The sequence below is a fragment of the Ranitomeya imitator genome, chromosome 9 (genome assembly GCF_032444005.1).
Source record: "Ranitomeya imitator isolate aRanImi1 chromosome 9, aRanImi1.pri, whole genome shotgun sequence".
In the NCBI taxonomy this organism is placed as follows: domain Eukaryota; kingdom Metazoa; phylum Chordata; class Amphibia; order Anura; family Dendrobatidae; genus Ranitomeya; species Ranitomeya imitator.
In genome coordinates, this window is record NC_091290.1 from 146,237,467 (window position 1) to 146,264,799 (window position 27,333).

Consider the following 27,333-nt stretch of genomic DNA (forward strand, 5'->3'; position numbering starts at 1 on the left):
TTACAGCAGGGGCTTATTCTAGGTATCCCACTGCTTTGCAATATACCACGAACTGCAGGGATTTATGTATATCCCGCTTACAGTTCCACTTAACACTTGCAGCTCTCTGGCGCCCCCTTACTCTCAGGTCAGATTAGGTACTGCACCCTGGGTAATTAGTCGCCAGAAAGGCTGCCTGCTATGTACTGGCTATTGGGCACGCTGCAGCGATGCGATAACTACTCCCACTCAGGCAGGAACAATAATTATTAACGCCGCAGCCGCTACAACATAACCCAAAAGTCTGCACACTTCTCGCTGCCACCAGCTTCGATTAAACGGGTCCGAAGCTAACCCAACACAGTAGCGTAATTCTCTTCAAGAGACAGGGTACGGCTTTTAGAGCATGGAGAACTGAACTAACATATAATAGTATATCCCATTAACAAATTAGGCAGTGCTTTATCAAAAATAGTTTATAAAGATGTTACAAATGAGACAATTGCAAATATGTACATGGGTAATTATAACATAAAGGGAATAAATGAGAAAAGATAACACTCACATGTTAAAAGCATGGCGGACACCCCAGGCTAGTGCAGTTTCCATACATCCCAGTCCATGGAATGTACTCAGCTCTTCCAGGACAATAGGACAAGAAGTCCAGAAGAAGAAATCAAGCAGAGAGACTGAGCTGGGGAGCCTGCCAGACACTTAATACCTTAAGGCTTTGACATCACAGAAGGGCTGGCTTATCCAGACCCTCCTCTCTCTACATTCTGAGTACTTCAATCTTAAATTTATCTACTTGCTATAACTTCGCTACAACACATGACAGTCAGACTCAACCTATCATTCATCTCGGATTAACGTGAGCATTCTAATGAGATCAAATATGTCCTATCTGGGATACATATTTACAGAGAAAACCCTACTTCTTTACCAGACGGAGTTAGAAGCCCGAGTTTCAAGGGATGGGTAAATACACCGAGTGAGGATAAGAATATGTATTTTCGTATTTCTAGCTTAAATCGTTTGCCTAATATCTAACAAAAACTAAACAAAGAATCTTTCATGGATCCTTGAAGTTTCTACTTCACGTATAGCTGAACAAGAGCTTACACAGGAAATGCCAGTCGTAAATTCCATTCGGCAATAAAACCTCTCTTCCCCCATACTCTCAGAGAAGGAAAGCCAGGAATTTGCAGCTCAAACTGTGGCAGTATCACTCCAAGAAGGGGGGCTTAGCCCACGCAGGCTAGCAAGAGAACTACTTATGATATTTCATACCATATCGTGACAGGCCATAGTCGTACTCCAGAGCTGCACTCACTACTCTGCTGGTGCAGTCACTGTGTACATACATTACATTACTGATCCTGAGTTACATCCTGTATTATACTCCAGAGCTGCACTCACTATTCTGCTGGTGCAGTCACTGTGTACATACATTACATTACGGATCCTGAGTTACATCCTGTATTATACCCCAGAGCTGCACTCACACTTCTGCTGGTGCAGTCACTGTGTACATACATTACATTACTGATCCTGAGTTATATCCTGTATTATACCCCAGAGCTGCGCTCACTATTCTGCTGGTGCAGTCACTGTGTACATACATTACATTACTGATCCTGAGTTACATCCTGTATTATACTCCAGAGCTGCACTCACTATTCTGCTGGTGCAGTCGCTGTGTACATACGTTACATTACTGATCCTGAGTTACATCCTGTATTATACTCCAGAGCTGCACTCACTATTCTGCTGGTGCAGTCACTGTGTACACACATTACTGACCCTGAGTTACACCCTGTATTATTCTCCAGAGCTGCACTCACTATTCTGCTTTGTTTGTATTCTCTTGTGACTGGTGTACCTCTGTGATCTGGCGCTGTACATAGGATGTTAGGTGGAGCAGTGAGCGCCTCCATGTTGCAGCCCCCGATATCTGCAGATCTGTTATTGCCGCGTCAGTCCGGTAAGTGTAGGCTCCATCTGTTGTTTACGTCGTACGCGGCACGGTCTATTTAAAGCTACAAGAAATATGGGTCCAATGCTTTTAGCTTCTTCTAGTTCACGGCTTGCAGATAATAAATGGGACAGAGCGAGCAGAGCCTCCACTTGTAACTGGCTGTTTTGTGCTGACGCTCGCTCTGCGCAGTCCCAGGTAAACAGAGAACATTGTTACCACTGTCATTTATATTAATGGAGCCTCCGAAGCTATAAAAGCAAAACCGGATAAAGTAAATGGGCTCTCTGCTCCAAGACCAGCAGTGACTATTACTCTTCTTGGTGTCACATATACAAAGCCCGATCCCATCTGAAATAATACCGCTGCTCAGAGATCATAGTGGCGTCTGCCCAGTGCCATGGTGGTAGGGAATGTCTAACTGTAGTTGTGGCTATTCGTGATATTGGCTGTGGTTGGGTTCTGTTGGGTCTTTCCAGTTGTAGTCTGAGTAGATTTGTGGTACTGGCTGTGGTTGGGTATTGTTGGGTTGTTCCAGTTATGGTCTGGGTAGATTTGTGGTACTGGCTGTGGTTGGGTATTGTTGGGTTGTTCCAGTTATGGTCTGGGTAGATTTGTGGTTTTGGCTGTGGTTGGGTATTGTTGGGTTGTTGCAGTTGTGGTCTGGGTAGATTTGTGGTTTTGGCTGTGGTTGGGTATTGTTGGGTTGTTCAGTTATGGTCTGGGTAGATTTGTGGTATTGGCTGTGGTTGGGTATTGTTGGATTGTTGCAGTTGTGGTCTGGGTAAATTTGTGGTATTGGCTGTGGTGGGATACTGTTGGGTTGTTGCAGTTGTGGTCTGGGTAGATTTGTGGTATTGGCTGTGGTTGGGTACTGTTGGGTTGTTGCAGTTATGGTCTGGGTAGATTTGTGGTTCTGGCTGTGGTTGGGTACTGTTATGTTATTTCAGCTTTGTTCTGGGTAGATTTGGGGTATTGGCTGTTGGTGGGTACTGTTGGGTTGTTCCAGTTGTGGTCTGGGTAGATTTGTGGTTTTAGCTGTGGTTGGGTTGTTGCAGTTATGGTCTCGGTAGATTTGTGGTTTTGGTGTGGGTGGGTACTGTTGGGTTGTTCGTTATGGCCTGGGTAGATTTGTGGTTTTGGTGGTGGGTGGGTACTGTTGGGTTGTTCCAGTTGTGGTCTGGTTAGATTTGTGGGTTTGGCTGTGGTTGAGCAGTAGTTACGGTTGCTTTGGTTGTGTTGGATTCCAGGTTGTAGGTAAATTTTGGTGGTGCCCTTTCTGGCTGCTTGTTGTGGATTTTGTATGTCTTTGGTAGTAGCTGTTTGCTGTGATTTGCTGCGGACTGTGAGTATTGTGGTATATATAAGTGATTTTAGTTTTAGATGTGATTTGGTTACTACTTGTGTTTCTTTGATATGTTTGGTTCTGGTTCTTGGGTGTTCCTAGTTGTGTATGTTTGTTTTTTTGTTTTGTATATATTGCTGTGATTAGTTATTGGTGGTGATTTATGTGGTTGGTTGTGATTGCTTATTAGTTATATTTCTTAGCTGGTACTGCTTAATGATTGTGATTTGATGTTGGTTTTTTTTGTATTTTGTTACTCCTTGATTATGGCTGGCTGTAGGTTCTGGTTTGTTTGTTTTTGTGCTTTCTTTTGCAATGTGCATGACAGCATTGCAAACACTGCTTCTGATCAGCGGTGAAATCATACCCGCTGGTCAGAGAGCCACGTTTCCCATGCTGTCAAAAGACAGTATGAGCGCTCAGCTGTGATTGGGGTAAAAGTTTACCTCCGGTCACTGGTGTCAGCTGATGGGACTACTGCTCCCATCATCCGACACCTGCTGCTGCTAATAACGGCGAGAGCAGGAGCGTTGGATGGGAGTACTCATCAGCCACTCCTGCGCTGTAAATAAGTAATAAAAAAAATAAATTGTCGTGGGTTCCCCTGTATTTTCGATAACCAGCCTGGCAAAACTCACAGCTGGGGGCTGCAACCATCAGCTGTCAGCTTCAGCAAGGCTGGTTATCAAGAATAGAGGGGTCCCCATGCCATATTTTTTAATTATTTAAATAATTTAAAAAAAAAAACTGTGTGGGGTCTCCCCCATTTTTTGATAACCAGCCTTGCTAAAGCTCACAGCTGGGGGCTGGTATTCTCGGGCTGGTATTCTTAGGCTGGTAAGGGGCCATTGATATAGCCCCCCCAGCCTAAAAACAGCATCCCGTAGCTGTCCAGAAAAGGCATCTCTATTAGATGCGCCCATTCGGGCACTTTGCCGGGCTCTTCCCACTTACCCTGTAGTGGTGGCATGTGGGGTTCATATTTGTGGGGTTGATGTCACCTTTGTATTGTCAGGTGACATCAAGCCCACGGCTTAGTAATGGAAAAGCGTCTATAAGACACCTATCCATTACTAATCCTATAGTTATCTATATATATATATATATATATATATATATATAAGTTGAGTGTATGTATGTGTGTATTATCAAACCACGCCCACTACGCATAGCCATGCCCACCCCGCATAGCCACGCCCACTCCGCATAGCCATGCCCATTCCATAGCAACAGCAGAGTTATTAAAAGATGGAGAAATATCATGAGAAGAGTAATAAAAATGCAGCGCATCAGAAATATGATGGAGCTTTCGACAGCGAATGTGCTTAATAATAATAATGGTGACATTTATACATTCATGATGCTGAAAGCTGACTTAACATCATCTATATAATCTGAGGAGAATGGCTCCTTAGCTACAGGGGAACTACAAGCCCCAGCAGTCACTCATATTATACGCTCCACTCTCCTCATCAACAACCTCTATTTCAAGCCTAGAATTAATCACCCAATGATTTCTAGGATTTTTAGTGTAACTGTCCCCGTCTAGCTCTTGTTACTGCATTCTCTGGACTACAGTTCCCAGAAACCATTTGTGACGCATTGGATTCTGGGAACTGTAGTTTACGTCTGCTGTTATCTAATGCGCAGAAGTGATTATTAAACTACGACTCCCAGCAATCATTGCGGAAACTGCCAGCTTTCCTCAGATTCTGTGCCATTTCTAGGTGGGAAATGCCACACCGTAATCAGTGTCTGGGGGAGAAATAGTTTTCAACATGGACGGTGCCAAGATGCGACCGTCCAGGCTGAGAACCACTGGTGACTGAACTGCTGCGAGCGCATCATCAGTGACCTGTGGTGAAGTCATTGAGGTTACTTCCGGTCACTGAGGCTGCGTTCCCAGCCGGGCTGAACTGCGGTGACCTCCTGAAATCTCCTCTAGCAGTGTGAGTTTTTCTCACGGTGTTAGCGGGGAGGTCACCGAGGTCACTGCTATTGTACATTTGGGTCAGGTTGTGGTAGGTTGGTGGTTTGGGGTTGAATGTTGCAGGCTGTTTACTTTCTGGTTGCTTGTGATTGGCCTTAGGTTGTGTTAGGTGCCTTGGGGCTGTTTAGTTTCTTGTGCTTTGTAGTTGGCTATTGTTGGTGATTTATGGATAGTTGTAGCTTGGTTTTTGGTTTCTTGTGGTTGGCTGTTGTAGGTGATTTGTTGTTGGTTGTAGTTTGCTGTTTAGTTTCTGGTTGTGGTTTGCAGTTGTCTGTTGTAGGTTGTTTTCTTAATTTGGGGTTGTTTGTAGCTTTCTGTTTAGTTTCTGGTTATGGTTTGCGGTTGTAGGTTGTTTTGTTGTGTTTGGGGTTGTTTGTTGCTGGCTGTTTATTTTCTGGCTGTGGTTTGCGGCTGCCTGTTGTAGGTTGTTTTGTTGTGTTTGGGGTCCTTTATAGCTTGCTGTTTAGTTTCTGGTTGTGGTTTGCGGTTGCCTGTTGTAGGTTGTTTTCTTGGTTTGGGGTTGTTTGTTGCTGGCTGTTTAGTTTCTGGTTATGGTTGCCTGTTGTAGGTTGTTTTCTTGGTTTGGGGTTGTTTGTTGCTGGCTGTTTAGTTTCTGGTTGTGGTTTGCGGTTGCCTGTTGTAGGTTGTTTTCTTGGTTTGGGGTTGTTTGTTGCCGGCTGTTATAGTTTCTGGTTGTGATTGGTTGATATTCTGTGGTGTTTGCTGGCTTTCTTATTTTTGGCCTGCAGATTATTCTTTTTCTTCCCGTGCATTGACAGGTAGGTAGATGAGAAGTTTTATTACTACTCCTGTGCCGTCTTCCCCGTCGGCTGCACATTGCTGAGAGCTGGCTGTATCTAGCAGACGTTCTGCACAACGCATAAAAGTTCCCGAGCAGAATATTAATCCGCCCCAATCTGTGCAGCGCCCACATATCACGCGCTCGCCTGATCACCATTCCGTTGCCGCTGCCCGGGGATTATTTATTAAAATTAAACCCCAGTGTTGGCACATTAATGATTTATCGCCTTCTAACCGGCCGCCGCGCTCCGTGCAGGGTGAATTCCTCCCATACACCAACCGTCCTGCCAGCTCCCGATTGGCTGCGGATGGAGCAGAATTTTTAATCCTCTATTTCCAGCTGTCGCTCGTCCGAGTATTGATGCGTTTAATCACTACGTGTGGGAAATAATGACGGTGTTTGGGGATGAAATACGGCGGAAGTGTTCTTACATAGAGAGATGCCGGAGAGGGATTGTATTATCACAGCCCGAGGTGCGGCTTGTAAATTGATCAGGGAGGCAACCTGTCAGATATCTAAAAATATAGATGTCCCCTCCCCAGCTGCGAGATGTGGGGAGGAAGATGAGGAGAGTTCTGCACGTTCTTCGGCGTTGTTGGTTCTGCTGTGTGTTCTCTGGCATTATGGGGGCATTATATGGCACTACTACGTGTTTATTGGATGGCCACTATAAGATGGCCATTGTTGGCACGACTGTGTGGTGCTATTATGTAGTCAGACGAAAGGTAGGTAAGCCCACGCTCCTCGTCGGCAGGGTCGGCGCCCCATGGCCTCGGGGCAGGGTCGTTGCCTCGTGGGAAGGGTGCCCTCATCTTCAGGAAGGAGAATCTGTCACCCTGTATCGTCTCCACCATCCTGTGATGCTGCCAGTCACCTCTTCGGTGCCGCCCTGGAGGTTGGCACGCAGCAGAATCCATAGTGATGGCGGTACAGCTGTCCTCCATAAATACCCGCACGCCCCGCGTTATATTTATGGCATTACAACAGCGCATCATCTGCTCCGCCATCTGCACCTCCAGATCCTACAGCATCGAAGAAAGAAAAAACGCCATGTACGATGCGCTGTATCGCCGCTCGCGCTACGATCCTACATCTTACTATGTGTTTATTTTGCTTTCGTTAACATCTCTGCTTGCTGTCAAAGGGGTCGTCCAATCTTAAGACTGAAAAGCATTTGTAAGAAAAAGTAACTTTGCAATTTATCTCTTATTAAAAATCCTCTTCCTTCTCAAGAACGGAGGGATTTTTATTTCTGTAGTCTACAGCGTTGCCGACCACTTCTGCGGTGTTTGCAGAGGTGACTGGTGTCCTAAAAGCGGAGTTGGACAGGACTGACAAGCTGACCTGTATCGGAGAGTTCACAGCTCGGGCCAGCGGCGCGGCCATGACTCGGTCCACAATGCCCCTCGGCAATCGAAGACTGTTCTTGTTCACATCCTAGAGCTTAAAACCTGCACAGACCCAAGATATCTCACAGCTGAGAGTTTGTTACAGTGTGTCCCATTAAACAATCAGCAGCAGCAATAACTGTTGGTTACAATGTATCCGTGAAGAGTTGAGGAGGATACAATTGTAACAAACCCTCTGCTTCCCGAATGTTGTAAGTTGGCATGAGTTGCCATGTGTCCATTCACTGCCAGCAAGCACAGCTGGGGGTTTGATACCATTGTATCCAGTTTACAGGTAGAGTCTTGTTTCCATCACAATGGAGGTTTGTGCTGTTTGCCATTTTTCGATATCTCTGCTTTGATTGGAATCAGCAAAAGCCTCAGCATTCTGTTACAGTGTATCAGTGCAGGTAAAATGTTTGGGTCTGGAGGAATCCAACCCTCGGCAGTTGGATGCATGTGAGATCTTCAGTTTTCAGCATCTGGATGTAAAGAAGAACTTGCAGTCAATCTATACTAGAAAGTTGCAGAAGTTTCCTTGCTGGTGCGTACGCCGTGATGTGCTGTGCCATTGTGAACTCATCGCCCTACAGCAGAGGTGTCGCTTCACTTGGCGCGGTGTCAGGAGATGTCGGCTCGCTCGTCAGACCACGGCATCATGGGCTGCACACAATTTACACACGGACTAACAGGAGGCTTCATCCTTCACCGCCATCATCTCCCGAGAGTCCGCAACAAAGTATCAGACGGCAGAATGTCACTGCGACCTGAGCGCGACACGAGCCAACGCCTGGCGCTCTGTCACCTCCGCACAGCAGGGCCCGAGCGTCTCCGCGGTACAAGGGATGTCACAGGCCTGAATATCCGGGAGACGCCGCAACACCGCCAAAGCGTGTCCACACTATACAGCGCCTGCTGGTATATCCCGGGCATCTCCTGTATGTTATATATGTACAGCCGGTATAACCTGGGCATCTCCTGTATATAATTATATATGTTCAGCTGGTATAACCTGGGTATCTCCCGTATATAATTATATATGTACAGCTGTTATATAATTACATACAAGAGATGCCCAGGTTATATGTTCAGCCGGTATAACCTGGGCATCGTCTGTATGTAATTATATATGTTCAGCCGGTATAACCTGGGCATCGCCTGTATATAATTATATATGTACAGCTGCTATAACCTTGGTGTCTTCTGTATGTAATTATATATGTTCAGCCGGTATAACCTGGGCATCGCCTGTATATAATTATATATGTACAGCCGATATAACCTGGGTGTCATCTGTATATAATTATATATGTACAGCTGTTATAACCTGGGCATCTCCTGCATGTAATTATATATGTTCAGCCGGTATAACCTGGGCATCGCCTGTATATAATTATATATGTACAGCCGATATAACCTGGGCATCTCTTGTATATAATAATACATGTACAGCCGGTATAACCTGAGCATCTCCTGTATATATAATTATATATGTTCAGCTGGTATAACCTGGGTATCTCCTGTATATAATTATATATGTACAGCCGATATAACCTGGGCATCTCCTGTATATAATAATACATGTACAGCCGGTATAACCTGAGCATCTCCTGTATATCTATATATATATAATTGCCTAAGGGTTTTTCCGTCTGTGTCTGTCTGTCTGTCTGTCTTTCTGACTGTCCTGGAAATCCCGGGTCTCTGATTGGTCGAGGCCTGGCGGCCTCGACCAATCAGAGAGCCGGGATTTCCAGCAACGGGCACAGCGACGATGATGTCATAATGGTTGCCATGGCGACGATGATGTCATAAAGGTTGCCTCGACCAATCAGCGACGGGCACAGTCTGCCGCGAATTCTGGAATCATCATTGTCCATATATTACAGGGACATGCATATTCTAGAATACCCGATGCGTTAGAATCGGGCCACAATCTAGTATAATTATATATGTTCAGCTGGTATAACCTGGGTTTCTCCTGTATATAATTATATATGTACAGCCGGTATAACCTGGGCATCTCCTGTATATAATTATACATGTACAGCCGATATAACCTGGGCATCTCCTGTATATAATTATATATGTACGGCCGGTATAACCTGGGCATCTCCTGTATATAGTTATATATGTACAGCTGGTATAACCTGGGCATCTCCTGTATATAGTTATATATGTACATCTGCTATAACCTAGGCATCTCCTGTATGTACTTGTATATGTACAGCTGGTTTAGTCTCCGGTGTTTCACACGTTGCAGGGTGAGGGCTCCTGACGATTCTGCTTTTATCCGTCGCCTTATTAACCCTCGCTTTCTTGGTTCCTTGCAGCTCGGTCGGTTTGGCTAAAGCCGCTCTAGAAGCCATCGATGGATTCAACCTCTTTGGAAACCAGGTAACGCCACGTCCTAATGAGGTTTGCCTGGTAAACCTCACACACCGTGGGTGACTGTGCCGATGTCTCTCGTAGTCGGCAGCCGCAGCTTTACTCCCTTCTAGCCAGAGAGCATTCCCGAAGTTCACTCCGTCTGTTCATCCAAAGCCCCCTGGTTCATGACTGCAGTATAATAGCAGATCTATAGCAGTGAGAGCGCAGTGCGGGTTTATACCTACAGAGCGTTATATAGTCACAGCTGCGCCAGGAGTCGCGTTCACACGGGGTGATTTCATAGCCGCCACTCTGGGCCCTTTGAACCCCGGCATCTGCGGGAGGCGTCTGTGTTTTCCTTCAGCCGGGGAATTGAAATTTGGGCTTTGAAACCGTCCCAGCACATTACATTGAATGCTCCGCGCTCTCACGAGGGGAAGTTTAGGGGACGCCGCCGATTCTGTGATGATTGATGTATTCAAATCTGCAAAGAAATAAAGTCTTATTATTTTTTGTGCGGCACAGCACGACTCCGAGATAGAAAGCCGCTCGTTAATACCGAAGCTGAATACTTCCGACCGATCACGAGCCGCCGCTGCTGCGCCTCTTCTCGGGTCATCAGGAACAAAGAATATTTCGATGTATTAGATCCGATAACTCCCGTTATAGGGACTTCGGAGAACTGCGCCAGAAACCGCCAAATGCTACCGTGTAGTAATGTGACCCCCGGATCTGCGGAGAGGTCACACGTCGCCCCCTCTACAAGCTGCTGCGTGCAGATCTGGGATAATGATGGTGTAGTGGTGGTGGGATGAAGGCGTTAGGTGTATACAGAGAGACCGGGGAGGCCAGTATAGTGTAGATAATGACTGTCCCCTATAAATAATAGCCCCAGCAGATGACTGGAGTTTTGCTCTATACCTCGCCCCAGCAGAACGATGTCATAGGCAGGTTCACCGTGCAGCAGAAGCATGTCACAGGCAGAGTTCACCATCCAGCAGAAGCATGTCACAGGCAGGATTCACTGTGCAGCAGAAGCATGTCACAGGCAGGGTTCACCGTGCCGCAGAAGCATGTCACAGGCAGAGTTCACCGTGCAGCAGAAGCATGTCACAGGCAGAGTTCACTGTGCAGCAGAAGCATGTCACAGGCAGGGTTCACCGTGCCGCAGAAGCATGTCACAGGCAGAGTTCACCGTGCAGCAGAAGCATGTCACAGGCAGAGTTCACCATCCAGCAGAAGCATGTCACAGGCAGGATTCACTGTGCAGCAGAAGCATGTCACAGGCAGAGTTCACCGTGCAGCAGAAGCATGTCACAGGCAGGGTTCACCGTGCCGCAGAAGCATGTCACAGGCAGGTTCACCGTGCAGCAGAAGCATGTCACAGGCAGAGTTCACCATCCAGCAGAAGCATGTCACAGGCAGAGTTCACCATCCAGCAGAAGCATGTCACAGGCAGGATTCACTGTGCAGCAGAAGCATGTCACAGGCAGAGTTCACCGTGCAGCAGAAGCATGTCACAGGCAGAGTTCACCATCCAGCAGAAGCATGTCACAGGCAGGATTCACTGTGCAGCAGAAGCATGTCACAGGCAGGGTTCACCGTGCCGCAGAATCATGTCACAGGCAGAGTTCACCGTGCAGCAGAAGCATGTCACAGGCAGAGTTCACCATCCAGCAGAAGCATGTCACAGGCAGGTTCACCGTGCAACAGAAGCATGTCACAGGCAGAGTTCACCGTGCAGCAGAAGCATGTCACAGGCAGAGTTCACCGTGCAGCAGAAGCATGTCATAGGCAGGTTCACCGTGCAACAGAAGCATGTCACAGGCAGGGTTCACTGTGCAGCAGAAGCATGTCATAGGCAGGTTCACCGTGCAACAGAAGCATGTCACAGGCAGGGTTCACTGTGCAGCAGAACCATGTCACAGGCAGGGTTCACCGTGCAGCAGAAGCATGTCACAGGCAGGGTTCACCGTGCAACAGAAGCATGTCATAGGCAGGGTTCACTGTGCAGCAGAAGCATGTCATAGGCAGGTTCACCGTGCAACAGAAGCATGTCACAGGCAGGGTTCACTGTGCAGCAGAAGCATGTCACAGGCAGGGTTCACCGTGCAGCAGAAGCATGTCACAGGCAGGGTTCACCGTGCAACAGAAGCATGTCATAGGCAGGGTTCACTGTGCAGCAGAAGCATGTCGCTGGCAGAGCTCGCCGTGCAGCAGAAGCATGTCACAGGCAGGGTTCACCGTGCAACAGAAGCATATCACAGGCAGGGTTCACTGTGCAGCAGAAGCATGTCACAGGCAGGGTTCACTGTGCAGCAGAAGCATGTCACAGGCAGGGTTCACTGTGTAGCAGAAGCATGTCGCTGGCAGAGCTCGCCGTGCAGCAGAAGCATGTCCCTGGCAGAGTTAACCGTGCAGCAGAAGCATGTCACAGGCAGGGTTCACCGTGCAGCAGAAGCATGTCATAGGCAGGGTTCACTGTGTAGCAGAAGCATGTCGCTGGCAGAGCTCGCCGTGCAGCAGAAGCATGTCCCTGGCAGAGTTCACCGTGCAGCAGAAGCATGTCACAGGCAGGGTTCACTGTGTAGCAGAAGCATGTCGCTGGCAGAGCTCGCCGTGCAGCAGAAGCATGTCCCTGGCAGAGTTCACCGTGCAGCAGAAGCATGTCACAGGCAGGGTTCACTGTGTAGCAGAAGCATGTCGCTGGCAGAGCTCGCCGTGCAGCAGAAGCATGTCCCTGGCAGAGTTCACCGTGCAGCAGAAGCATGTCACAGGCAGGGTTCACCGTGCAGCAGAAGCATGTCATAGGCAGGTTCACCATGCAACAGAAGCATGTCACAGGCAGGGTTCACCGTGCAGCAGAAGCATGTCACAGGCAGGGTTCACCGTGCAGCAGAAGCATGTCATAGGCAGGTTCACCGTGCAACAGAAGCATGTCACAGGCAGGGTTCACCGTGCAGCAGAAGCATGTCACAGGCAGGGTTCACTGTGCAGCAGAAGCATGTCACAGGCAGGGTTCACTGTGCAGCAGAAGCATGTCACAGGCAGGGTTCACTGTGCAGCAGAAGCATGTCACAGGCAGGGTTCACTGCAGCAGAAGCATGTCGTTGGCAGAGCTCGCCGTGCAGCAGAAGCATGTCCCTGGCAGAGTTCACCGTGCAGCAGAAGCATGTCCCTGGCAGAGTTCACCGTGTAGCAGAAGCATGTCACAGGCAGATTTCTCCGTGCAGCAGAAGCATGTCCCTGGCAGAGTTCACCGTGCAGCAGAAGCATGTCACAGGCAGATTTCTCCGTGCAGCTGAAGCATGTCACAGGCAGGGTTCACCGTGCAGCAGAAGCATGTCACAGGCAGGGTTCACCGTGCAGCAGAAGCATGTCCCAGGCAGTGTTCACCGTGCAGCAGAAGCATGTCACAGGCAGTGTTCACCGTGCAGCAGAAGCATGTCACAGGCAGAGTTCGCCGTGCAACAGAAGCATGTCCCTGGCAGAGTTCACTGTGCAGCAGAAGCATGTCACAGGCATAGTTCACCGTGCAGCAGAAGCATGTCACAGGCAGGGTTCACCGTGCAGCAGAAGCATGTCCCTGGCAGAGTTCGCCGTGCAGCAGAAGCATGTCACAGGCAGAGTTCACCATGCAGCAGAAGCATGTCCCAGGCAGGGTGTAAACTATGTCCACTGCACATTTGGTTGGAAATGGCTTTACACCATTTACTAGATTCATTGACCTCGACGGAGTACTTGGGGCTGTGAAGATGTGTTATTATCTCCTGGGCATTGCTTCTTGTCTAGACACAGCGCCACATCTGCTCTGCTGCGCAGAGCCTTCACCCTCCTCATTGACAGTCGTGACGTTACGCCGACCTAACGTCTCAGCAGTCTGCGGCCGTACAATCCTCATTAACATCTCTCACTTGTTATCTTGTCGGCAGAAATGTATTGAATCTCCTGCATCGATCCCAGCGACGGCCGCAGGCGATCACCGATTGACGTCTGCTAATTGACTCCTGCGCCGACCTCGCGTCTCATGGATTCTCCCTTCCTCCCATCTGCAGGGCTGCTCCTGGTCCGTCATATTCGTGGATCTGGACGCGCATAACCGGAACAGACAGACGCTGTGCTCCCTGCTGCCCAGAGAATCGCGCTCCCATGTAAGAGGTTAATTACAGGACGTGGCAGCAAATTAATCACATCACCCTGTGCTTCGTTATGTCGCTGAGGCCCCCGAGCTCCACAGGTTCCCGGCAAAGAAATCGACGTATGAAGAAAAGTCCGGCAACTTACTAATATCCTGCCATTTTCAAGACTTCTGCTTGTTGTCAGTGAATAGGAACACTCCTGATTAAATACAGAGGCTGAAAAGCCCATCTTGACCCAATACTTCTCACTGTTGGGTTTTTGTTACAATTGTAACCAGTCTGGACAATTAACAGTTATGTTCTACATTTATCCTGCACTGATACATTGTAACAAACCGTCAAGCTAGGAGATAATTCTGTGTTGCAGCTGACAGAGGTTGTCTAGACTGGATGCAATTGTACCAACCCCACAGCTGTAAAAAGCGGCAGGTCTGTTTCCATTCAGTGTAAGCAAGCAGAGATCTTGTAAATAATTGAAATGATGGCTCGGGTGCAGCAGGTGAAGTTACGGGTGGTCTCGCGTTCCTTGTGAGAAATGTGGTGTTACATGGCACCGAGTCTCCTGGGGTGGAAGGCGCTATAATATTGGGGTGCCCCCTATTTTCCATCATGTAACCTTCCTGTTCCCCTCCCCCCCCAGAACACGGACGCCGCGCTCCTCACCTGCATCAGTTACCCGGCGTTCGCGGTGGACGATGACGCCTTGTTCCATCAGGCCATGGACAAGATCGTGCGCAAGCTGAGAGGAAAATACGGCTTGAAGCGGTTTCTTCGGGACGGGTTTCGGACGGCTCTGGAGGATGAGAACCGGCGCTACTACAAACCTGCCGAAATCAAGGTATTGGTGCTACGGACCGTGCCCGGCGCCACAGGTAGGGGGAGACGCAGAGCAAAAAAGGGGTACAGCCTGTTATGGGGTGCAGATCTCTGGCCCACTGTGGACTCATGGGCACTTCGATGATCCGCATGCCCATGATTGGGGGCAGAGATGAGAGTAAAGGGTATATCAGATTTTTCCTAAATTTTTCATTTCTCCTCCATTCACATCCAAAGCTGCATTTTAAAATACTCATTTTCTGTGGATTTGCAAAATACAGAACCCAGACATAGCTGAAACAGCGCCCCCCGTGTCTGGTATTGCAGCTCCTTTACATGGTGCTCTGATTTTGCATCCTCTTTCAGAGCGAATTTTTCTTCTTTTGCGTTCAATTAAAATCCACAGATGATTCTGTCCGGTGACGGTTCATCATCGCGGCACTTAATTGTGCGGCTCGCTATACGTTTACACAGGGAACAAAGTGATGGTGGCGGTCATCTCCTGTATGGAATATCACGGTCTATTTGCTCGCCCTCTCGGCTCCATCCGTCTCCTCCCTGCGTCGTCTGGACCCCGGATGCGCCCCGGCACTATCCCCTCCTCTCGCTCTTAAACTTTCTTCTTGATTTCCAGCTGTTTGACGGCATCGAGTGCGAATTTCCGGTTTTCTTCGTCTACATGATCATTGACGGTAAGTCGCTCATCACTGATTACAATGGGGGTCTGTAGTCGGCCCTCGCTGCGGGGGTTAAGCGTGTTCTTCTGCATGCGAGCAGTAAATCCCGGCTGGTAATGAGCTCGTTAACTGGTCCTCATTTAGTTACGACAGAAAGTGATTGATTAGAAGATGGTAATATCTCGCTCCATCTGTTTCCTCCACACTGAAAGGAAAGTGTAAACAGCGCTGCGCCCCTTACCCCCCCCCCCCCCAACTAAGAGCGCGCGCCCACGTCCTGCGCCGCACACCTCCGACAGGTGTCATGAGATGCAGAAGACCCAATCCAGGGTTACTCCTGTCTAGTGTAAGACCTCTGCTTGCTGTTGTTAAATGACGCCCAGGAGGCTGAAAATCCATGGATACAGATTGTTACAAATTTTGATCATTATTTTTTTTTTTTTAAAGCTGCAAAACAGGAACTAAAAATAAATAAATTTAGTAAATGGCGCTGACGTCTCCATTTGCTCGGCACACGTTTCTCCCAGAATGTCGCACGTGTGCGCCGTACATCTGCTCTCGGTGTAAAACCCAGGAGATGAGACACATCGACTTTTTATGTTTTCTTTTGGAATTGGATCAAAACTTGCCTCGAAAACTGCGGCAAACTCCACCAATCAGCCCGCAAGTGCGGAGCAGCAGACGGGGAAATTGCAAACTGAACATCTGATATCTTTTTACTTGAATGCCGGTATTTCGGGGTAAAAATACTTTTTGCCTGAGGACTTCCTGAAAAATCTTTGAACGGTTTGGATTCTTTAGCCTCTACGCATCTCGGTGCATAATCAGGAAATGTACTGTGATACAGGGAGGATGTAGAAAGCAAACTGTTGAAACATTTCCAAACCCAAATGCTAAAAAGGTTTTTTTTTTTGCTTTTTTTTCAACCAAAGTACCTACATGAGAGACATTGTACAGGGTCCTACAATGGGCGTGAACACTAATGTAATTGCCATGATTTAGCCGCTATCGGTGTCACCGGTAAGTGTATCCGTGAGGGCTTGGGATGCTCATTGCGTGTTTAGCAGGGTATACGTGCCTGACAGCCATCACTGCCCTCCATGTTGGGTCCCATGGGTCTATCGGGTCACAGAGAGTGCGAAGAAGGAAGGCGCCGACTCTTATGATGGCTGTGATCTCTTTACACTGAGGTCATTTTTATTTTGTCTTTCTTATTTTAGGGGTCTTCAGAGGAAAACCGGACCAAGTGAAGGAGTTTGAGGCCCTCCTGGATCCACTGCTTTTTCTTGCTTTCGATGGTAGGTGATTTGCAGTTGATGAAGCCCCTGTGACCATATGTGGACGATCTAAAGGGTAAATGTTGACCTTAAGGAGACCACCAAGAGGGCATTGGGGGGCTTATAGGTCACACAATCCACCCTGAGAAATGAAATATGCAACAGCCTCTTCACAGAGGAAAAGGACGGGTTACAATGCCAACTATCGGGAGGGGTCTTTGCCTCTCATGGTAGACTGGTTGTCTCGGGGGACGTCATAGACCGTTTATATTAGAGGAATATTCATCTTGTGTATTTTTTGGGGGGGTCTCTCGCCTTTCCTCTAATGGCAGATGTTGGGGTAGAGAAGAATGGGACTGATGAATTTTGCCATGCCCAATTGTTTAGGCAGAGATAAGTGACCTCCAGTGGTGTCTGGCTGCAGCTTCGTACACTCTACCACTATTGAGAACACACGCGTGATCCATTACATCGAGCGTGCGTGTGTATGGGGGAGCAGGGGCAATATCTGTCAGCTCAAGGGTCTCTGACAATAACTGAAGGTGTACAGCCAGATTTGGGGGCACCTTTTTACTACAGTAGGGTCTGATTAATAAGTGTAACCTGTTTGTCTTCTGCAGCCTCTGTGGATCAATGTACATAGCCGGGTGCGGAGTCAGTTCATGCACTGTGATGCATAGCGGCTGTAGAAGCAAAACAGTTCAAAATTATTATTGAAACTCAATTACAGAAATTACTGTTAACCCCAAAATAATTCAATTTATAAAAATAAAGAAAACTGTAGATTTGACATTTTAGGAATCTGTATCATTTCAAGATGTCCCATGTATGGGGAATATGTGGGGCTTCCTGCTCATCGACCCCTGTAATCTCCCGCAGGGTGCCCCGTCATCCCAGAGTATTACCACGTCCCCGCAGACTTCGTTGAAGCCGAGAAGCTGAACCCCAACAGTCAGAAGAGGTTCCCCAGTAACTGCGGCCGGGACGGAAAGCTCTTCCTATGGGGACAAGCGCTGTACATCATCTCCAAGCTCCTGGGTAAGCGCTAGATACCGAGACGCCCACTTCTTCTTCAAGGGATATCGCTCCCCATGACGTAACCTCACCTCAGGGGTTATGTATTCTATGTGTCGTGCTGATTTGTATCGTTGCATTTTTTGCTAAAAGTTTCTTGTTCCTTTTAATTGTTTAAAGGGATGATCCAGTTTGGAGCTTGAAGCATTACTATGGGGTTATTGCTTAGTAAGCGATATCCTAATACAATCGCTCTCCTGACACGGATCAGGACAGGTGTTCAGTTCATCCTGCGCCTCCTGGTTCATGGACACAATGTCAGAACCTCATTTCTAACTGGCACACGGAGCAGAGTAATGTGACGAGTGAATGCGGACGGCCTCCTGCGTAGTACACGGGTGTGATCTTGCCTCTGTCGCCTCAGCAGGCGTGATCCCCGGCCGGACCGCTCAGCACTGTGTCTCGCTCAGTCATCCGGTCTCCTCGCACATCTCCAGTGGAGTTGTTTAGCAAAAACAGTTCATCGCTTTGTGCAGAACTCAAGATGTCATCGCGACGTCTCCGGAAAACTGCCGAGATTTATGTCTCGGCCTTAAATTACCCTTCTCTTCGGCTGAACATGAGCTATGGCTGCGAGGAGGGAGAGCGGAGCGCCATCCTTCATCGTTTCTACACACTGGATTATTTGGGGCAGCGACATCCAGACACCGCCGTCAGCGAGGGACACGTCCTTCTCAGGGGGCATTAAAGGGATAGTTTGGCCACCGGCACCATAGTTGGCTGTGTCTGTCATTGACTTGGGCTTGTGATCAGTGGGGGGTCTCGGGTATAAGGTGCTATATGGATGTGGCGGTGCAGAGCGAGAGAGATTTATATGTTTTCACTTATTTGCTTTTTTTCCTGGCAGTGGAGGAGTTAATAAGCCCCAAGGACATCGACCCTTTGCATCGTTACGTCCATCGGAGCGACCAGAGGAACATCAGCATGAGATATTCCAACCAGGTGGGTGTCCCCGGCCTCATACCCTTCCCCCCCGGATCAGCGGCGCCGGGCAGGCAGCAGCCGTGTCCTCAAACACATTTATCTGGTTTTTATGGATTTTGGACATTTTACATACATGGTTACAGGTTAGATTAACCCTTAAATACTTGGTCTGGGTCTCGTGGTTTGCGTGATGACGCCCGTCCGCTGCAGCTGATGCCCCCAGATCTCCCCCACTTTATAGATGGTCGCAGGGCCGATGCCTGCCGCACCCCCCGTCCTGCCACACGAAGCAGACATGATGCACTTTCTGGCCTTGAAGTTGCACTTAGTATGAATTGTTCGTCTTCATGAAGTGACCCTGGAATGTTCCCGGGCGTCCGGCCGTCCTAAAAAGGGGCGACAAATACACAACCCGTACCAGAAATGGGGAAAATGCAAAACTGCACCGCCACTAACTTAGGATGCAATATTGGAGGAAATGCCAAATCTGCCAAGGTTAGAGGGCGAGCCTGTCTCCATGCTTTACACTGCAGCTCTGCTCGCTCTGGCTGCTGTCTGTAAGCACAAGCTCGGGAAGACGTCTATGTATAAAGAGCAGGACGGACCGAGCGTGGTTAAACCACCAGAGGGAGATTCCCCGAGTACCTGCGGATTATATACGTTGCTGTGTGTATTATTTCCCTTTTTCTGTGCACTTCTGAGGAGAATCTGACCCGGACCGCGCAGTCTGCCGGCCACAAAGGCTGCGGAGAAGTGGACGGGAAAACGATAGCGCGGCGTCTGATAAAACACTTCATCAGGTGCAGCCGCCCGTGAAATTTCACTGCAGCTTCAGCGGCTCAGACCAGAGCTGGAAACTCATTTATCATTTCTCAAGTCTGTAACAAAGTCTCATCCTGGAGTCCGAATGCGAGCGTCATCCGGCTGTAACAGGAAAGGGACGCCGTGCGGGAAATGTAATGAGAGAGGAGCAGCACCCCGGGTCCGGGATGTAATGAGAGAGGAGCAGCACCCCGGGCCTGGGATGTAATGGAAGAGGAGCAGCACCCTAGGTCCGGGATGTAATGGAAGAGGAACAGCACCCTAGGTCCGGGATGTAATGAGAGAGGAGCAGCACCCCGGGTCCGGGATGTAATGGGAGAGGAGCAGCACCCTGGGTCCGGGATGTAATGGAAGAGGAACAGCACCCCGGGTCCGGGATGTAATGGAAGAGGAGCAGCACCCCGGGTCCAGGATGTAATGTGAGAGGAGCAGCACCCCGGGTCCAGGATGTAATGGGAGAAGAGCAGCACCCCGGGTCCGGGATGTAATGAGAGAGGAGCAGCACCCCGGGTCCGGGATGTAATGGAAGAGGAGCAGCACCCTAGGTCCGGGATGTAATGAGAGAGGAGCAGCACCCCGGGTCCGGGATGTAATGAGAGAGGAGCAGCACCCCGGGTCCGGGATGTAATGGGAGAGGAGCAGCACCCCGGGTCCGGGATGTAATGGGAGAGGAGCAGCACCCCGGGTCCGGGATGTAATGAGAGAGGAGCAGCACCCCGGGTCCGGGATGTAATGAGAGAGGAGCAGCACCCCGGGTTCGGGATGTAATGAGAGAGGAGCAGCACCCCGGGTCCGGGATGTAATGAGAGAGGAGCAGCACCCCGGGTCCGGGATGTAATGAGAGAGGAGCAGCACCCCGGGTTCGGGATGTAATGAGAGAGGAGCAGCACCCCGGGTCCAGGATGTAATGTGAGAGGAGCAGCACCCCGGGTCCAGGATGTAATGGGAGAAGAGCAGCACCCCGGGTCCGGGATGTAATGAGAGAGGAGCAGCACCCCGGGTCCGGGATGTAATGGGAGAGGAGCAGCACCCTAGGTCCGGGATGTAATGAGAGAGGAGCAGCACCCCGGGTCCGGGATGTAATGAGAGAGGAGCAGCACCCCGGGTCCGGGATGTAATGGGAGAGGAGCAGCACCCCGGGTCCGGGATGTAATGGGAGAGGAGCAGCACCCCGGGTCCGGGATGTAATGAGAGAGGAGCAGCACCCCGGGTCCGGGATGTAATGAGAGAGGAGCAGCACCCCGGGTCCAGGATGTAATGAGAGAGGAGCAGCACCCCGGGTCCGGGATGTAATGAGAGAGGAGCAGCACCCCGGGTCCGGGATGTAATGAGAGAGGAGCAGCACCCGGGGTCCGGGATGTAATGAGAGAGGAGCAGCAGCCCCGGGTCCAGGATGTAATGAGAGAGGAGCAGCACCCCGGGTCCGGGATGTAATGAGAGAGGAGCAGCACCCCGGGTCCGGGATGTAATGAGAGAGGAGCAGCACCCCGGGTCCGGGATGTAATGAGAAGAGCAGCACCCCGGGCCTGGGATGTAATGAGAGAGGAGCAGCACCCCGGGTCCGGGATGTAATGAGAGAGGAGCAGCACCCCGGGTCCGGGATGTAATGGGAGAGGAGCAGCACCCCGGGTCCGGGATGTAATGGGAGAGGAGCAGCACCCCGGGTCCGGGATGTAATGAGAGAGGAGCAGCACCCCGGGTCTGGGATGTAATGGGAGAGGAGCAGCACCCCGGGTCCGGGATGTAATGCGAGAGGAGCAGGACCCCAGACCTGTGATTTTTGAGGGCCACATTTTTTTGGTTGTAGACGGCCAGTCAGCCTCTTCCTTTGCTGAAATGCCTGATAACAGAGAGCAGTAGCTTGCAGGGACAGCCTGCAGCGTTGGTGCACCATTAATCACACCCTCGGGCTCTTGCCTTTGCTCTCACTTCTTTTTTTCGTCGCCGATTATTAACATAAATACATTTTCTGTCGCTTTTGTTCTCGCTGCAGAAACTAAACTGCTAGAATGAATCGTCCCCCCGCGAGGCGGCTGCTCGGCCCCCGGGATCCCCGCCGCTGTCTGGGAGATTAATGGTTCCTGGTCGTGGTGTAAAGAAATGCATTAGCAGAGCGGCAGTCTGAGCCGGCGTGCCGCTTTATTTAATTAGGGACGTTGTGGCTGTCGCCGACTGGAACGCCGCGCGTCATCCGGCCATTTCACCGCTGCTGCAAATCTCTCCATGATGAAGACGTTACGCGCTCAGCCCCTACATTATTAATAGAAGTCATCACTCTTCATTGTTAGGGCAGAGGCTAATGTGAGCACAATGACGGCGGAAAATGGCGCATAAACGGCGCCGGACGCCATATTGATAGGAGCCACATTTTTGCATAAGGATGGCGACCTCAAGTCCCAGACTCACACTCATTATCCTGGTCATGGGACCCAATGGCGGAATACTGTATGACTAGACTAGGTAATGAGCCTGTCCTGAGCATCCAGCTACCCTGCTTGTTGATGGTTTCCACTTAGCGGCATTAATGATCCAATATTGCTTTCCTTCCCTTCAGAAATAATAAACTGGCTCCTCTTATCTACTCAAACCATTCACCAATATTTATTTTTGTATTTTTAGGGGCCCCTGGACAACGACACAGTCATACACGTGGCCCTAATAGCAGAGAGCCAGCGGTAAGAAAACCCGCAATGTATTTGTAATATATCGCTATATGGCTTCCATATATCTGTATCCGACCGTGTGCAGCTCACACCTCAGTAAATCAAGAACTTGTCTCAGAAAATTGTCTGCAATGATTTTATCTTCTCGTTGCTAAGAAACCCGTTAAAAATCTCTGAAGTTTCCGCTATGATCCTGATGTACTATGCTTAACGCCTGAAAAGGAAATCAGTAACAGGTGTTTATAACGGCGACCATCAAAACACAAAGAATACGTCCACGAGGATCCCGTGCCTCCCTGAAATGTTCTCATCGGCCTTATATAGAGGAATATAACTATAATACTGCCCCCATGTACAAGAATAAAACTACTATAATACTGCCCCCTATGTACAAGAATATAACTACTATAATACTGCTCCTATGTACAAGAATATAGCTACTATAATACTGCCACTAAGTGCAAGAATATAACTACTATAATACTGCTCCTATGTACAAGAATATAACTACTATTATACTGCTCCTATGTACAAGAATATAACTACTATAATACTGCTCCTATGTACAAAAATATAACTACTATAATACTGCCCCATGTACAAGAATATAACTACTATAATACTGCTCCTATGTACAAAAATATAACTACTATAATACTGCCCCATGTACAAGAATATAACTACTATAATACTGCTCCTATGTACAAAAATATAACTACTATAATACTGCCCCATGTACAAGAATATAGCTACTATAATACTGCCCCTATATACAAGAATATAACTACTATAATACTGCTCCCTATGTACAAGAATATAACTACTATAATACTGCTCCCTATGTACAAGAATATAACTACTATAATATTGCCCCTATGTACTGGAATATGACTCCTATAATACTGCCCCTATGTACAAGAATATAACTACTATAATACTGCTCCTATGTACAAGAATATAACTACTATAATACTGCCCTTATGTCCAAGAATATAGCTACTATAATACTGTCCCTATGTACAAGAATATAACTACTATAATACTGTCTCCTATGTACAAGAATATAACTACTATAATACTGCCCCTATGTACAAGAATATAACTACTATAATACTGCTCCTATATACAAGAATATAACTACTATAATACTGCCTCCTATGTACAAGAATATAACTACTATAATACTGCCCCTATGTACAAGAATATAACTACTATAATACTGCTCCTATATACAAGAATATAACTACTATAATACTGCCCCTATGTACAAGAATATAACTACTATAATACTGCCCCTATGTACAAGAATATAACTACTATAATACTGCTCCTATATACAAGAATATAACTACTATAATACTGCCCCTATGTACAAGAATATAACTACTATAATACTGCTCCTATGTCCAAGAATATAGCTACTATAATACTGTCCCTATGTACAAGAATATAACTACTATAATACTGTCTCCTATGTACAAGAATATAACTACTATAATACTGCCCCCTATGTACAAGAATATAACTACTATAATACTGCTGCTATGTACAAGAATATAACTACTATAATACTGCTCCCTATGTACAAGAATATAAGTACTATAATACTGCCCTTATGTCCAAGAATCTAACTACTATAATACTGCCCCCTATGTACAAGAATATAACTACTATAATACTGCCCCTATGTACAAGAATATAACTACTATAATACTGCCCCTATATACAAGAATATAACTACTATAATACTGCCCCTATGTACAAGAATATAACTACTATAATACTGCTCCTATGTACAAGAATCTAACTACTATAATACTGCCCCCTATGTACAAGAATATAACTACTATAATACTGCTCCTATGTACAAGAATATAACTACTATAATACTGCTCCTATGTACAAGAATATAACTACTATAATACTGCTCCTATGTACAAGAATATAACTACTATAATACTGCTCCTATGTACAAGAATATAACTACTATAATACTGCCCCTATGTACAAGAATATAACTACTATAATACTGCCCCTATGTACAAGAATATAACTACTATAATACTGCTCCTATGTACAAGAATCTAACTACTATAATACTGCCCCCTATGTACAAGAATATAACTACTATAATACTGCTCCTATGTACAAGAATATAACTACTATAATACTGCCCCTATGTACAAGAATATAACTACTATAATACTGCTCCTATGTACAAGAATCTAACTACTATAATACTGCCCCCTATGTACTAGAATATAACTACTACTAGATGGCAGCCCGATTCTAAAGAATCGGGAGTCTAGAATCCATATATACTTTATTTATTCAAATGTAAGAATAATACAATTAATAAATAATAGTAAGAAAGAACAAAAATAATAGGCAGTATATGGAGAAAACACCAAACAAAAGTTCAAAATTGGTGTGAAAATGTCACTGAACCACTTCACAACTAAATATATATAGTTTTGGTAAATGGTATTATCATTTTTTTGACGAAATTCGGCAGGAGCTTGAAGAGCAACGTCACTGGGCCGCCTCCACGCAGTAGAAACTTGCTGTGAGGTAAAAATTCAAAAATCACACCAAAATGGCGGGCGGAGTGTGTCACAGTACGGCACGTTTCTGATTGGTCGCTCGCAGCAGGCGGCAACCAATCAGACACTGGACACTGTTGACGTCACTTATCTCCGGACATTAGCTCCGGACATTAGCTCCGGACATTATCTCCGGACAGGAAGTTGGCACAAATTGCAGGAAGTAGTATTCTAGGCAATTATATATTAGATAATACTGCCCTTATGTCCAAGAATATAACTACTATAATACTGCTCCTATGTACAAGAATATAACTACTATAATACTGCCCCCTATATACAAGAATATAACTACTATAATACTGCTCCTATGTACAAGAATATAACTACTATAATACTGCCCTTATGTCCAAGAATATAACTACTATAATACTGCTCCTATGTGCAAGAATATAACTACTATAATACAGCCTCTATGTACAATAATATAACTACTATAATACTGCTCCTATGTACAAGAATATAACTACTATAATACAGCCTCTATGTACAAGAATATAACTACTATAATACTGCCTCCTATGTACAAAAATATATCTACTATAATACTGCTCCTATGTACAAGAATATAACTACTATAATACTGCTCCCTATGTACAAGAATATAACTACTATAATACTGCTGCTATGTACAAGAATATAACTACTATAATACTGCCCCTATGTACAAGAATATAACTACTATAATACTGCCCCTATGTACAAGAATATAACTACTATAATACTGTCCCCTATGTCCAAGAATCTAACTACTATAATACTGCCCTTATGTCCAAGAATATAACTACTATAATACTGCTCCTATGTACAAGAATATAACTACTATAATACAGCCTCTATGTACAAGAATATAACTACTATAATACTGCTCCTATGTACAAGAATATAACTACTATAATACAGCCTCTATGTACAAGAATATAACTACTATAATACTGCCCTTATGTCCAAGAATATAACTACTATAATACTGCTCCTATGTACAAGAATATAACTACTATAATACTGCTCCTATGTACAAGAATATAACTACTATAATACTGCTCCCTATGTACAAGAATATAACTACTATAATACTGCTCCTATGTACAAGAATATAACTACTATAATACTGCTCCCTATGTACAAGAATATAACTACTATAATACTGCTCCTATGTACAAGAATATAACTACTATAATACTGCCCCTATATACAAGAATATAACTACTATAATACTGCTGCTATGTACAAGAATATAACTACTATAATACTGCCCCTATGTACAAGAATCTAACTACTATAATACTGCCCCTATATACAAGAATATAACTACTATAATACTGTCCCCTATGTCCAAGAATCTAACTACTATAATACTGCCCCTATGTACAAGAATATAACTACTATAATACTACCCCTATGTACAAGAATATAACTACTATAATACCGCCCCTATGTACAAGAATATAACTACTATAATACTGCCCCTATATACAAGAATATAACTACTATAATACTGCCCTATGTACAAGAATATAACTACTATAATACTGCCCCTATGTACAATATAACTACTATAATACTACCCCTATGTACAAGAATATAACTACTATAATACTGCCCTAAGTACCGGAATATGACTCCTATAATACCGCCCCCTGTTGTTGTAGTGACCCTTTCCTTTGCTCAGGTTGCAGGTGTTCTTGAACACTTACGGTATTCAGACGCAGACCCCACAACAGGTGGAGCCCATCCAGATTTGGCCGCAGCAGGAGTTGGTGAAGGTGAGTTACTTGGCAGCTGTCACATTGTGTCGCTGACCTTCTTTCCGTGTCTCCCCCCGGCGGTCGCCTGCCGCCTGGCCGCACTGATTTGCGCTCTTTATGTTGACATTTCTGAGTGTAATTAGCGGTTCAGTCATTGGTAGTTTGGAGACATAATTTGGCGCTTAGTCGTGAGCGGTCATTGAGTGTAGGAGACGGCGACACTTGTGCGGAGGGGGCACAGGTACGGCGCGGGCACCTCGCCCGGGGGAGGTATCCATGTTTATCCTCTGCTGCACACAGGAGGTTGTGTACAGACTTACGGCAGCCGTGCCAGTCATAGCTCAGCCTTGTGCCAACTCCAAGACTTGGCCGCTCTCCTTGTCTGCCAAGCTGTGTATCGCCGGTGCCAGGCAAAGCAATGGGGATGATGAGATTCAGCGCAGCAGCGGTGCCAAGGTCACCAGTACAACTGGACGGGGGCGTTATGGTGCCAGCCTCCTCCCGCTCTGCAAACACCGGGTATCCGGCCATATGTCGAGTGGAAGAAAAGTTTCCCATATTTCTCCAAAGTTCATGTGACGAGAGGCTGCGCAGCTCCGCGCACAGAGACCGTTAATAATCCGCCGTATCTATGGTCACCGTTCACTGACTGGCAGCAGCACCAGAGAGCGCTGCCAGCCATCAGATCCCTGCCGACAGCACAATGACACGCAACCTCTGCTCTGTGCGGAGATCAGCAGC

General features: G+C 47.0%; 1 protein-coding gene across 3 annotated transcripts in view; it reads left to right on the forward strand.

Moving 5' to 3' along the window:
• Positions 1-27,333, forward strand: part of PHKB (phosphorylase kinase regulatory subunit beta) — a 114,620-nt gene that overhangs the window by 72,527 nt on the left and 14,760 nt on the right. For all 3 annotated transcript variants that reach the window (XM_069739328.1, XM_069739327.1, XM_069739329.1), the window contains 9 exons: positions 9,813-9,876; positions 13,905-14,000; positions 14,629-14,826; positions 15,439-15,496; positions 16,702-16,779; positions 17,638-17,796; positions 18,680-18,774; positions 22,198-22,253; positions 26,517-26,610. In XM_069739328.1, the coding sequence (XP_069595429.1) occupies positions 9,813-9,876; positions 13,905-14,000; positions 14,629-14,826; positions 15,439-15,496; positions 16,702-16,779; positions 17,638-17,796; positions 18,680-18,774; positions 22,198-22,253; positions 26,517-26,610 (898 nt within the window). The remainder of the gene's footprint in view (positions 1-9,812; positions 9,877-13,904; positions 14,001-14,628; positions 14,827-15,438; positions 15,497-16,701; positions 16,780-17,637; positions 17,797-18,679; positions 18,775-22,197; positions 22,254-26,516; positions 26,611-27,333) is intronic.